The 13322-nt window shown below is 46.3% G+C and overlaps 1 protein-coding gene across 1 annotated transcript in view; it reads left to right on the top strand.

The window, feature by feature from the left end:
- The window catches only part of UNC13C (unc-13 homolog C), a gene marked incomplete at both ends in the record, with an annotated part of 82664 nt that overhangs the window by 55572 nt on the left and 13770 nt on the right, over positions 1–13322 (top strand). The window contains 5 exons of the mRNA XM_080351315.1: positions 6783–6909; positions 7203–7299; positions 7751–7894; positions 8892–8969; positions 10448–10525. Coding sequence (XP_080207441.1) covers positions 6783–6909; positions 7203–7299; positions 7751–7894; positions 8892–8969; positions 10448–10525 — 524 coding nt within the window. The remainder of the gene's footprint in view (positions 1–6782; positions 6910–7202; positions 7300–7750; positions 7895–8891; positions 8970–10447; positions 10526–13322) is intronic.

Below are 13322 nucleotides of genomic sequence, written 5' to 3'. Positions count from 1 at the left end.
TCCCAGCACGGCAGCCGGGGCAGCTCCGGTTCCTGCCCGGACAGCCCTGCTGGGACAGCCCCGTGATCCCGGCACGGCAGCCGGGACAGCCCCGGTTCCTGCCCGGACAGCCCTGCTGGGACAGCCCCGGTTCCTGCCCGGACAGCCCCGGTTCCTGCCCGCACAGCCGGGCCGGGAGGCTGCTGGGTGCCGTGGAGGGGACAGAGGGCACCGCAGCGCGGAGCCGTGTCCTGTGGCTGGAGGGGGCGCAGCGCTGCGCAGCTCGCCGGCGCGGGCGGCGTGTTTGCTGTGGCGGGGCGGGTGGCTGTTGGCAAGAGCTCCCTTGCTGGGGGAAGGCAGAAAGCATATCCCAGAGCACCGCTCGGGTCTCACCAGCGGCCAAGAACCAGGGCTATACTGTGCCGAGCTGGCATGCCTTGCAAACAGAACCGCTGAAGTCTGGTATTGAGTTCATCATCTCATTCTAGATTTTCTTCCATTCTAAATTAATAACAATCTTTAACCTTTGTGTAGTGTTAAAGGTTTTATGCAGACTTTAACAAATTAAGTCGACAGTAATTCGCTAGTTGTAATTTTTTCTGATCTGAGGAGGTGCGGTTATTTTCATGTATAGGTTTTGAATGGAGAAGCTATGACACGTTTCTCTTGGAGACCTGACTTCATTAGATTTACCCCTTTTTTTGCTTTTTCTCTGCAGGTTATTCATAAAGCAACAATGATTTGCATGATAGATTATACATTGTCGTTCGGCATTGAGTTTACACAAGAATATCTGAGCTTATAGGATGTTAATGTTTTTGTACTGTCTGTCTGGTCCTTAAGTTGTTCTGTATTTATGGCGCAAACAAATGAGAACAGAGAGAGCATTTCAGCAGCACTGGAAGTCATTTGTTACTGGTATCATATGGTAAGAAACCTTCTATAAGTATGAAGATGTGAAGGTTAATAGATTATGAAAAAGAGAAATGAGTTGAAATTGGTCATGTGATTTTTTATTCTATGTCCTCAGAAATGTCGTTTTCAGGTCTCTCATATCTCTTAACATTTGAATAGGTCAGATCAAATGTCCAAAGCTATGTGGTCTATTAGAAAGAGAACATTCTAATTGCTGTTATTATGATAATCTAATTCTAGTAGTGGCCGGTAGACCTGGATCAGGCCAGAAGTGAATTATCTGCCATGTAAATACAGCAATAAACAGTGTCAGTCTGCAGAGCTAAGATTCCAAAGCGTCAGGCTTTATAGAAATAGAAGAACAAGAAGGTCTTTACAGCATTTTGTGCGTTTACCGTAGATTTGTTTTTCTAAGGTTGCTGTTGTCCTCAGTGCATAAGCAGATATCGTCATCCTGATTCTCTGACAGATTCCTCTTTCATGACAGAAACTGATAAAGTGATTGGAAAGAGAAGAGACAGGTCTGAGTTGATGCTGAGCACAGGGACAGCATACAACAAAGCGAACAGAAATGGCTAATGCTGCCCAGAGAAATGTCACGCCATTTGGTGTCGGATTTCAGCTCTGTTTTCACTCTAGATTTACAAAGTTCCCCTTCAGACAGGATATAGCCTCAGATATAGCCCCAGCTTAGCGGGAGACTCCAGAGCAGGTTTGAGGAGGTGGCACTGAGGCGGTGGAAAGGAGAACGCGGCGGCATCAACCAGAACGCAGGGTTTCACCAGGATATCAAAACGTGAGACCTTTGTATCTTGGTGTATCCCATTCTGCGTTCACACATTTCAACAAATGTATTCCATCCCCGTTTCTCCAGGGGCCTGAGGAATAGTCGTACGCAGTCTCATGGGGGATTCAGAAAGACAAGGAAATTTCATTTGGGGTTAATAATAAACTTTCCTTTGGCAGATAATCAATAAGATTTAAGGTGACATGATTGGAGGAGGAAGGGAGTGAGCGGTGTCCTTCGGTCGGCGCACAGACAGTGCGGGTACCGGCGGCCGCGTGCCGTGCGCGCTGAGCGCTGGGCGTCCGGGCAGAACCTGTCCCGTGCGACAGCACGTCCCCAGGCCTGCCTAAAAATCACTGTCACCATGCCAAATGGCACTGCTCTGTTGAAGTGAATTAGACCAGCTAATTAAGACAGATAAAGTGGACAGAACTGCTCCCGGGAGCTAAGTTAATATTTCTTCGTGGCATCATATTGTGCTGCATCGCTGTGTCATTTTACCAGGAACTACCGCAGAGACTCCTGGAATGGCCTGACCTTGCACTTGGGGGCATCCCACCGTGTCATTCCTCATTCCCTAACCCATTTTCCTTTGTTTTTAAATACTGAGCCGTAATCAGAACAGTTACCCGAGTGTTCATACTTGCAGTCCGAGTCTACAGTAATCTTAGTAAGTTAAAGCTTCTTTATGGCTGGTTGTGGTGTCTGTGTGGGGCCAGATGTTACTAGAAAAAACGGAGTGCACCGGTGAATGCCCAGCTTCGTTATTCAGTTTTAATTTGTCACTCAATAATAGCAGTGTATATTGCCCCATATACTTAATGAAAGCTCTGGCCTTATTTAATCTCCTTTTAAGCACTTAATATTAATCCTGTTCTGAAACATTTTTAGCTCATACCCAAGCAATCGCTGACTGTAAAATGTTTGCACACACACTTTTCCAGTGTTGCCTAATTGTGAGCAAGACAATTTTGCTAGTCAACGTGTGCTACTACTGCTGTGCTTGATACGTTATTAGACTGTAAATGATGCTTTCAATGAACCCTGCATTGATTAATAATTAGGGGCTATTTACAACTCATATGGCCCTGTCCTTTCCACCAACTAATCAGCTGAGTATGCAAGTAAGGGAGAAGTGTTGTGCTCAGCTGGAGGGGCTGTATGTCTTCTGTAGGAGCAGGGAGACAGCTGTGTCTTACACCCAGGGGCAGTCAGGGCTTCCCCTGGCGTTTATGAGGTGTCCCAGCCCAGAAGAATAATGGGCCTCTTCTTTCTTCTTTCACTGTTCTTCACCAGTAGCATGGGTAGTTTTGCAAAAGCTAGAGATAAGTTAGACATAAGTCTAACTAAGTCAGACTAAGCGATTGTGACATAATTAACTTGCTACGCATAAATATTCTGTGTAGTAGTTATCTCTGAAACATTAAAGCCTGGAAACTGGACAAGTTTGGGGGCTTTTTGTTAAATATTCACCTATATTTATGTATATTTAGTTAGTTTGTTCATTTCTACAGCCACATTTCCTTCTTGCAGTTTTTGTTAGTAAGGGTTTGAAATACTCTTTAAAAACAGCCTTGTTAGAATCCTTCAGGGAGTTCAACAAAAAACAGGGGCGAGGAAGCTGCTGTAAAATAAAATGCTCTCAGCTTTTGTACCAGAATAAAGGAAAATTAGAGCTGAACAAAATATCAGATTGATTACCTGAACATTTAAAATGTTCGTCTTTTATGAAGGTTATTAGATTTTCCTTTTTAGCAACTAGTACATATCAGAAATGATGTGGATACTCAGACTGATGGTACCTAAGGTTAAAAAGGAAAAGAGAACCACAGTGAACAGTATTCTGCCCCAGTTTGTTAAATGCATGGTATCTTCAGTGCCATATAGATGTTTCTGTTAACAAGCCACAGTTATGACTTTATTGACAAAGCACCACGACACTACCAACATAAAACCGGAACATAATAGTTGTATTACAGTTTCTTTTTGTTTGCTGCCTTAAGAAAAGCATCTCGGCTTTCTTAGCGATGGCTGAAATCAACCCTGGTTGCAGAGCGTTGCAGTTTGGTTACCGGCCCGTGAGGAAAGCGCCTTGGATTATAGTCCTTCCTGCAGGATCTTTGTATACATGTTTCTGTAAAAGAAAAACAGCTGGCACATCTGTCCTGCAGAGCGTCCGGAATGGATGTGTCTGCACAGGACAACACGGGGCCAGTTTTCCCCCAGGAAGACTGACACATCTCCCAACTGCTGGTGTATATGTATGTCGTCCCACTTTTGCGTTACCTTGTGCAAGTTTTTCAGAAATTGAGAAGGTGGGTCCTAATCTAGATCTAGAGTTCGTACAGCGATGCTCCTGTGATCTCTGACAGAAAGGGATGGTTGCTGCCAATAAACCCACCTGATACCATCCATTAAAACTGCCTCGCGCAGGCACCATTTTCTCCGTTCTTTGGTTCGTACAGGCTGAAGAGGTAACACACATGGATACACAATGGCTCTGTAGATCATGTGTATTTTCTGATGTTCTGATAGTTAATATTAGGAATTGAGGGTGCATTTTTCGCTTATGTGCAGCTACAATAATATCCTAGGAGACTCTTTTGAAATATTCTTTACAAGTTATAATAGCCCCAAGAAAACACCTCAATTATTCATGAACGACTAGCGCGCTCATTTCTCATGTGTGGTAATTTAGATCTTAACTTAAAAGAGAAAATATAAATGAATGGTATTGTATAAATTGTACCCTTTAGACAAGTTTGCCCATCATTGGCAGCAGCTCATTTCTAAAATGGAAATGAGCAGTTGCTTCGTTTGTGATACTATAGCAAACACTCTTCAGTTGCATTGTATAATCTAATAACCCATTCATGCAAAAAATGCTGTTCATTTCAGAAATTCCACTCTGTTGGATGCAACAGAAGATGGTTCGTTCTTAATAATGACTTGAGCGGTAGATGTGCAGTCGATTTGATAACAGTAAGACAATTGTCAAAGACTGGTATCGCTTGTAAGAGCTGCCTTTATCGAGCAAACGTGGTCATCCAGCTGTCTGTAGTAACACATTGTGCAAAAACTCCTGCCAGAATGAAACAAAGATTCCCCGGGTCTGTGGGAAGGAAGAATCGTGAGGCTATGCAAACACGTTCTGCCCATCGCGCTCTCAGTAATGGATGATACCGTGCTGGGGAGAATTCATGGTGCTCTCAAGTAGCGATGGGGCGCGGACGAGTGCAGTATTGAGACAGAAACTGAGTTGCTGTCTGAATCCGACCCACAGAGGCACTTCATTAGCTGATTCCCACAAAACTTAGTAGTTCGCTGCATAATAATACATTTCTGAAATATTTCTTTCTCGTATGGCACAGTGATATTAGTAGAGTGCTGATTTGGCATCATAATAAAACTATGAATTTCCTTTGACTGTACCCGATCAGATCTGAAAAACACAGAACCGGGTGGTGTATTGGGGTGTGTGTATGACAGAGGATGGGATGCTCCTGCTATTAATAAAATCAGGTGCACATCCAAAATACATATGCAAAAACGTGTAATACTGTGTTAGCACACAAGCAGAAGTAGGAATGAGGAGGTTTGAAAAGGCGGGCTGGCAGTACGTGCTGTTTACACGGGAACGCCATTGCTGCTCAGCGTCTGTGGGAGGTCACATTTTAAGGGAAAAGACGTAACTGCTTTGCCCGAGGAAGAGCGCGCGAGTGACACGGGACCTCAGAGCGACGGAGCTGCGAGCGGGCGGAGCGGGAAGGGCTGCGGTCCGGGGCTGGCGGAGCCGTGGCTCCTGCTGTGGAGGGGACAGGGCAGAGGGCAGCCGGGGTGTTCGTAACAGAACCTCCTGGCTGCTAACAGGATAAGGCGCCCGTTGCCTGGGGACGGAGGGGACAGGGCTGGGGGGCCTGAGGGCACGGACTGCAGAGCCTTGGAAAGCTGAAGTGAGGATCACAGTGCTGGGGCAGAGATGGGCATGTGTTACCAACCAGTTAAATCAGGCTTCAGAAATGCAGAAGGTGGTTACAGGTGGCTCCATGAGCTGCATATTGATTATGTTGAAAACAGGAGACTGAGAAAGTGGAGAAGCCCATTTGAAAAACTTCAGCGCTTTATTAAAGCAGCTTTTCTACTTGTGCCATGCATAAATTAGACGGCTGTAGAGCGGCGGAGCTGTCTCCTCTTTCGTTAACTATATAGGACAAACGCAGCCCATTTAGTAATGCAGGTTTCACAGATTCCTGTAGGACTGTCATTTGTAGTTGTTACCTCATTTGGCTGCAGGGCTTTATTTGTCGTTTCTAACTCGACACCTGGCACAGCTCCCTGGCCCTGGTCCAACTCCAGTGCCCGAGGCCAGGCCCGGCGGCAGGGCCTCCTGCACCGAGGAGCTGAGCTCTGCCCTGCTCTGCTCTGCCCTGCTCTGCCCTGCCCTGCTCTGCCCTGCTCTGCCCTGCTCTGCCCTGCTCTGCTCTGCTCTGCTCTGCTCTGCTCTGCCCTGCTGTGCCCTGCTCTGCTCTGCTCTGCTCTGCTCTGCCCTGCCCTGCCCTGCCCTGCCCTGCCCTGCTCTGCTCTGCTCTGCCCTGCTCTGCTCTGCTCTGCCCTGCCCTGCCCTGCCCTGCCCTGCCCTGCCCTGCCCTGCTCTGCTCTGCCCTGCCCTGCCCTGCCCTGCCCTGCCCTGCCCTGCCCTGCCCTGCCCTGCCCTGCCCTGCCCTGCTCTGCTCTGCCCTGCCCTGCCCTGCCCTGCTCTGCCCTGCCCTGCCCTGCCCTGCTCTGCCCTGCCCTGCCCTGCCCTGCCCTGCCCTGCCCTGCTCTGCCCTGCCCTGCCCTGCCCTGCCCTGCTCTGCCCTGCTCTGCCCTGCTCTGCCCTGCCCTGCCCTGCCCTGCCCTGCCCTGCTCCCCGTTGTCTTTGGTTTTCCAAAGAGCACCGAGACCCTGAAGACTGGACCGGTGGGTCCGTCTACCTCTAAACCGCCCAATTGTTTATCATGCAAGTACTATATTATTATGTCACTAGTGCTTTGAGGCACGAGAATGTTATTTACTGTTAGAATGTTATTAAATGCTCTTATTTCAACGCATTCTGTTACAGAACATGAAAAGCAGCGGCTATGCAAAAGCACAGATTATATGAATTTGCACTTCAAAGTGAAATGGTTTTATAATGAATACGTGAGAGAACTCTCTGCTTTCAAGGATGCGGTGCCTGAATACTCTCTGTAAGTAGTGTAGAGGCATGTCTCTATGTATATAGATATATTACTGAAATTATTCTTACTGCTTTGGGGTAATATTCAGCTGCTGTTTTCATTTTCACCTTTCCTCCTGCAATTGATACATTCAGGCCTCTGCTTTTACATGATCTATCCTTAATCTCACTCCTTAATCTGCTGCAATTTGGCTGATTTGTTGTATGGGATGGGGCCTGTTATCAAAGAAAAATAAAACACAGCTGATGTTTCATTAAAGCAAATAAATGTACATACTTTACAAAATCGGTTTTTGTTTTCAGGTGGTTTGAACCATTTGTCATTCAGTGGCTGGATGAAAACGAGGACGTCTCAATGGAATTTCTTCATGGAGCACTAGAAAGAGACAAAAAAGACGGGGTGAGCCTTTACTTTTTAAAGAAGAGAGTAAAGAAAGTATTGAAACAGTTATTTAGTATTAGGAAGCCAAACGTACCGTTGGTCCCGCAGTATCCTTGTCGCACCTCACAAGGTGCACAGTCAGTAGCGGCTCTGGAAGATAATAACCCTGGGGACAGGCTCCTCTGGTTCCATCTGCCCAAACTCCCCATGGACCTCAGTCCATGGCTGCTCTGAACTGATGTGGTACTGATGTCATGAAAGAGAATTTTGTTCTTATTTTTAAGAGGTTGAAAAGTACTAGAAATGTGTAAAGCTACATTTCTCAGTGTTAGCAGTGAGACTTTTTAATTTCCTTTTTTTCTTTTTAATACTTTTTATGACTCTGCGAAGAATTTCACATCTAAGAAAATCAGTTCATACGGTTTTGATCTCCGAACAAGTATTAACTCATTTGAATGTTTCTCTCTAGTTCCAGAAAACATCGGATCACGCTCTCTTCTCGTGTTCCGTGGTTGATGTCTTCACACAGCTCAACCAAAGCTTTGAGATTATTAGGAAGCTTGAGTGTCCTAATCCAGAAGCACTATCTCATTTAATGAGAAGATTTGCGAAGGTGAATTAAAATCACTGCACCTCAACTAAGCTTCAGAGAGGGTGACATTGTGTCGCCATGTACTTAAGAGCTAAGTAATTCCAGTGTCGTTGAGAATCAATCTCTTCTGCGATCTTTAGAGCCTTAGAAAGATGTGCTGTCTGTGGCTTCAGACTGGCTTTCATCTACTTTGTCAAAATCATTTACCAGTTTGAGGCGTTGTAACCTCTCTAAGATTTCATATTTACGTATGCTATACAATCGATTATTAAGCACTGATTACAGTTCCATTGATGGAGCAATTCAGTGAAATGCAATTATCTCATTATTCGGTGCAAGGGAAGGAGAAGTTGAAGGTATGGCAATAACGTATGGCTGGCAGAAGTCCTTAGGTAGTAGTTCTCATCCATCTGCTGTTGGATAAACTCAGCTTTGTTAGGCCAGCTTTCTGTTTGAATGGTAACATTTCCTCACAGGACATAGATTTCCATTATAGTCCTGATGGCTTTAAAAAAGCTTGCATTTACATTTATTCCTGTTTTCCCGTTGCAACAGTTTTCCATTGCAAACAAAGTTCCTATTTACATTATTATTGTAAGGTAAGCCCATATTGCCAGGCTTTGAACAACACGCCTTTGGTCTTGTTTCTCCATTATTTGTAATCTATACATTATAACCCTAGAGGATCTCCTGACCTTGCTACCGTTCCGTTAAGTACGGAGCACGTTGCAAGGAGCAGAGCTGTCAGTGCCTCTCAGAAACAGTGCGACCAAAGTCGAAGTGTCTGCGCCCTTGGCGATTCCATTCCGTGCGGAAAAACCCACCAGCTCTTGTGTGGGAATTTGGAAATGCACTCACGGGATTGTGTGTTTTGTATCTAAAAACATACCATATACTAAACATGGAAGCACCTGTAAAATCGATACTTTATATAAACCTCACTTTCTGTGTTTTTTAATTATTATATTTGTTTTACGTTGTGAAATTAACCATTTAAAAGATTCTTCTCTTCTCCTAGACTATCAACAAAGTGCTTCTTCAGTATGCTGTAATTATTTCAAATTATTTCAGCTCATATTGTGATAAAGAAGATGTGGTGAGTAAGAAGCGTGTTTTCTTTCTGCTTCAGAAATGATGTATAAGTGACTTAGTGTACTTTTTGAAATGTAATTATTTTTGTCCGTGAGAAAAAGCATGAATGGAGGAAGAGATTTTTGGGTTGCTGTATTTTTTAATAAGGCCAGCATGCTTTCATAACTGCTTACTTTGCTATGTAAGATCTGGAATTGGTGGAATTAGTTAAGAATTGTAGTTAATAATTTCAGTATTAAAGTAGAAAAAAAATGCAGGATGGTCAGAAACACCCCCTGGTAACAGCCTAATACAGTGGTGCACGTGTCTTCATCCTTTGGTTTTTTCCAACCAGAAGAAAACGCTGCTGTGTTGTCACTCAGCACCAGCTTGCTTGATCGGCGCTCCCAGGAGGGCTGGCGAGCCGCCTGCCCGTGCGGGCTGCTGCAGGCCGCCCTGCTCCCGCTGCAGGCCGCCCTACTCCCCCCGCAGCCGCCCTGCTCCTGCTGCAGCCGCCCTGCTCCCGCTGCAGGCCGCCCTACTCCCCCCGCAGCCGCCCTGCTCCCGCTGCAGCCGCCCTGCTCCCGCTGCAGGCCGCCCTACTCCCCCCGCAGCCGCCCTGCTCCCGCCGCAGCCGCCCTGCTCCCGCCGCAGCCGCCCTGCTCCCGCCGCAGCCGCGCTGCTCCCGCCGCAGCCGCGCTGCTCCCGCCGCAGCCGCCCTGCTCCCGCTGCAGCCGCCCTGCTCCCGCTGCAGGCCGCCCTACTCCCCCCGCAGCCGCCCTACTCCCCCCGCAGCCGCCCTGCTCCCGCCGCAGCCGCCCTGCTCCCGCTGCAGGCCGCCCTACTCCCCCCGCAGCCGCGCTGCTCCCGCCACTCGCTCGGCTCCTCGCCCCTGGCGCGGAGGGGAGCACCGCGTGCTGTTGTGCTGACTCACTGCTGACAAGGGAGTCCCCAGTGAAGGGCCAGATTGCCATGGACTCAGAAATGAATGAGATATGGGCACTAAAGATGTGCTTAAACAAACCAAGACGTTATTAGTAGCTTAACGTGACTGAGGCGAATTGTTCTCGTAAACCGCCTTTTCGGTGTCACTGATACGCAAACCAAGGCAGTGCTGCCCAGGCAGGCAACGCTTGGCACCGTGTCACTATGGTTAGTAGTGTGTTGTGCAGATGTGCCCATCTACGCGTAGACAGTAACGGCAGCCCTGCCCTCACACTGCCCGGCCGTGCAGCGCAGCGCTGGCGGAGCTCACACAGAGATCCCGGGGGTCCTGCCGCCTCCCGGCCGGGCCCTGCCCCCTGTAGCGTGAGGCGGCGGCGTAATCTAGGGGTCACCAACATACACACCATGGTAGAATTCAGAAAGACATTTATTGCAGCTAGATATCAACTATTGGTGGTTGGCGTGAGCAACATTACAAGAGACTAAAGTTATGAAGATATATTCATACATAAAAGGAACAAAACCTGCACATTGTCACATTTGGTGCTCTCTTTGCAGCCCCGTATCTTGATGAACAACATTCAACAATTGAGAGTCCAGCTTGAGAAAATGTTTGAGTCCATGGGAGGAAAGGAGGTGAGTCAGAATTGTTTCCTGGTTCATTCAAAGTTCCTTAGAGATCATTAGCACCATGTTTTCAACCCAGTTTCACTTGTGCTTGCAAAGAAAATCAAATTTTAAAAAGTCTGCAAAAACGATGTAATGTCGTGACAGCACTAGACAGAGCTGACAGCATTTCACAGAAACATGCTAATGATCTGTAACGGTCAGCAGCACTGGGTGTTTTGTGTTGTAATCTGCAGTGCCAGCTTTGTTTTACTGTTTGTATTGGACTATGCTTTGCTTTTTTATGTACTGACGTGTTTCGCCTGTATCTGAAAACTCTGTACAATATGTGCCTTGTGCTTTGTCTGTAATGTGTCCTGTCTTTGTCTAATGCCTTTGACTTGCACTCCACTGAGCAGAAGAAAGAAGGAGAGAGATTCTCTTATGAGGTTTGTGATAGTAAGCATCTTTTATTATTCCAGACCATATTTTCTAAGGTTAAGACCAGTCACATTTCCTACTAATTTCCATTGATGCATTTGTGCGATTCCCTGTGATTTAAAATCAAAAAGAGCTATGCCTGGGCATTCAGTTGATACTCTAAATTGAAAAGTCTTACTAGGCAGATAGCGTAAAGTCTTTCGGAATTCCTAACAAATCCCTGAACCGTTTTGCGGTGCGCTGTTCAGCACCGGCGGGCCTGCTTGCGGGCAGGATTTGGCGCCGCGTCAGCAAGAGCTGCTGCTCAACAGTCCAGAACGTGCCTGGCTTTATATTTCAGGAGACTTCAAAGTGCCTGAAGTGCTGTCAGCAGTAAAGGACATCAACATGTCCTCCAATAATTTGCTGATTTGCAACATTTCCTACAGATGTGGTGCAACATGCAACCCTTGGAGAGAATTGAGAGATCCTGTTCTGAAATGCCTTTGTTAGGTACCTTAAGTGCGTATCTGATAAAATGCAAGAAAAAAGATCTGGAAAATACCTTCAGAGTTTTGTTTGCATCTCGTTAGGGAAATTTCTTGAAGAAAGGCACATTCATCTTCGATTTTGTGGCACCTCTGTTGAAGTTCTCCTGACGTGTTTGCCCTCAAGTTGGAATACCTGCTTTCCTGGCTATTGCAAGAGCATGAACGCTAACAGCTAATTGACCTCATCCAACTGGTACTTAAAAAACAAAGCCAGCAATAAGATCCGTAAGCAGGTTCCTCGCAGGAATGAAACAGTTTAATTTTTTGCATGTGGAGAGCATAAGAATTCAGGTGCTTTTCAGTAGAATAATGAGACCCATTTCAGTTGAAGCAAAACTGATCCTAAGAATGAAACGCTGTTAATCTCCTCGGTGCCGCGTTGTGAGCAGTGTCTTTGCGCTGTGCGGTCAGGATGGCGCGGGCGAGCCGCAGCTCCGTGTCGGAGCGGGGCCGGTGCCATTGCGGCGCGGGGAGCGCCGCGGCTCCCCCGGCACCGGGGTGAAGAGTCTGAGCAACACGGGTTTCTTGTTAACTCTCCGCTGTAGCCGAGCAGGGAGCATACCTAAAAAATCATGTAAGTCAGATCAGCCTGCCTTAATAAAGAGTAGTAAAGTGGGATACAGCCCACTGTCTTTCCTTCTTCAAAATCACGTCCTAAATTATGGTCACAGATTATCATAATGTAGAATTTTTGCTTAGATCCTGTTTGTTTCGTACAAAAGTAGAGCATACCTTTGCACTAAGCCACTTTTCATGTCTGCCAAGCTGGAAGCTGATAAAAAGGCAAAGACAAAACTGCGTTGCCCTTCACCAGATGGCAGAACAGGCAGGAGTGAGTTACTGCAATTGGCATTTACAATAAACAGGGGGAAAGAAAAAGCAGGTTGTTTGTGTACAACAGCATTACACTGACTGTAGGCAAATCGTGTTTCCTCTCCAGTAAGTTCAGTTACAACTTTACCGGTAATGCTTAGGAATTCCTATAGGAATCTGTGTGTGGTCCTAAAGACTTGGATGGCATGACGGAGGCCCCGGGTTGAGCAGAATAGTCCTGAGGTGTCTGTCTTGGAACCTGTTAAGTCAGAGGCCGAAGCGTTTGAAGCGGCAGCCGAACGCGCTGTGGGGCTGCCCGTGCCCAGCTGGCGGAGCGGCGCGCGCAGGAGGGCGAACCAGCCCCAACGGGGTGGCTCTGGAATCCCTGCGTCTTCCCTGGATGTGCACAGAACATGTACAACTGTTTCTGAACAGGAGTTACCAGGTGGTCCCATTAGGAAACTATAAGCAATTAGACCTGTGGTGCTGCAGATAAATGGAATTCAGATTAGAGAGGTTCCATTTAACTTGTGCAAAAGTAATTTGCATCTCTGTAGTTTCCCAGAGAAACATTACCGAATTTGCAGTTGACGAGATTATGTCCATAGTAGCATGCATTAAATTACAGCATGGAATAGCTCAATCTAACACATTATGTCAAAAGCAGCCAAATTCATCAGATCTTTAACGCTCTTCCGAGGCTTGTATGTGTAAAAATGTCACGGTTTTAGACGGGCAGCATTTGGAAACAGTGATGTTCAAATACTCCTCATTTCTTTTTCATCTCTTCAGCAAAAGCATTCTCTGCTTTTCTTTAGCATTCAGAAAAAGTCAGACTTCTAATTATCTATTTAATAATCCGTAATTAGCAGATCTTGTGAAAGATTTCTCAGCATGTTCTGTTGGGGGTGAAAATAAAATCTATTATTCAAGAAGGCGGTAAAATAACAGCAATATTTATGAACCTAAGAAAGCCAAGCAAATTAAGAATTGGAAGAAAAGTATAATTAACATGTTAACAGGTTAATAGCATTTCCACTACT

This window comes from Nesoenas mayeri (genome assembly GCF_963082525.1).
Source record: "Nesoenas mayeri genome assembly, chromosome: 11".
NCBI classification, from domain to species: Eukaryota; Metazoa; Chordata; class Aves; order Columbiformes; family Columbidae; genus Nesoenas; species Nesoenas mayeri.
This window is presented reverse-complemented; position numbering and strand designations above follow the sequence as displayed.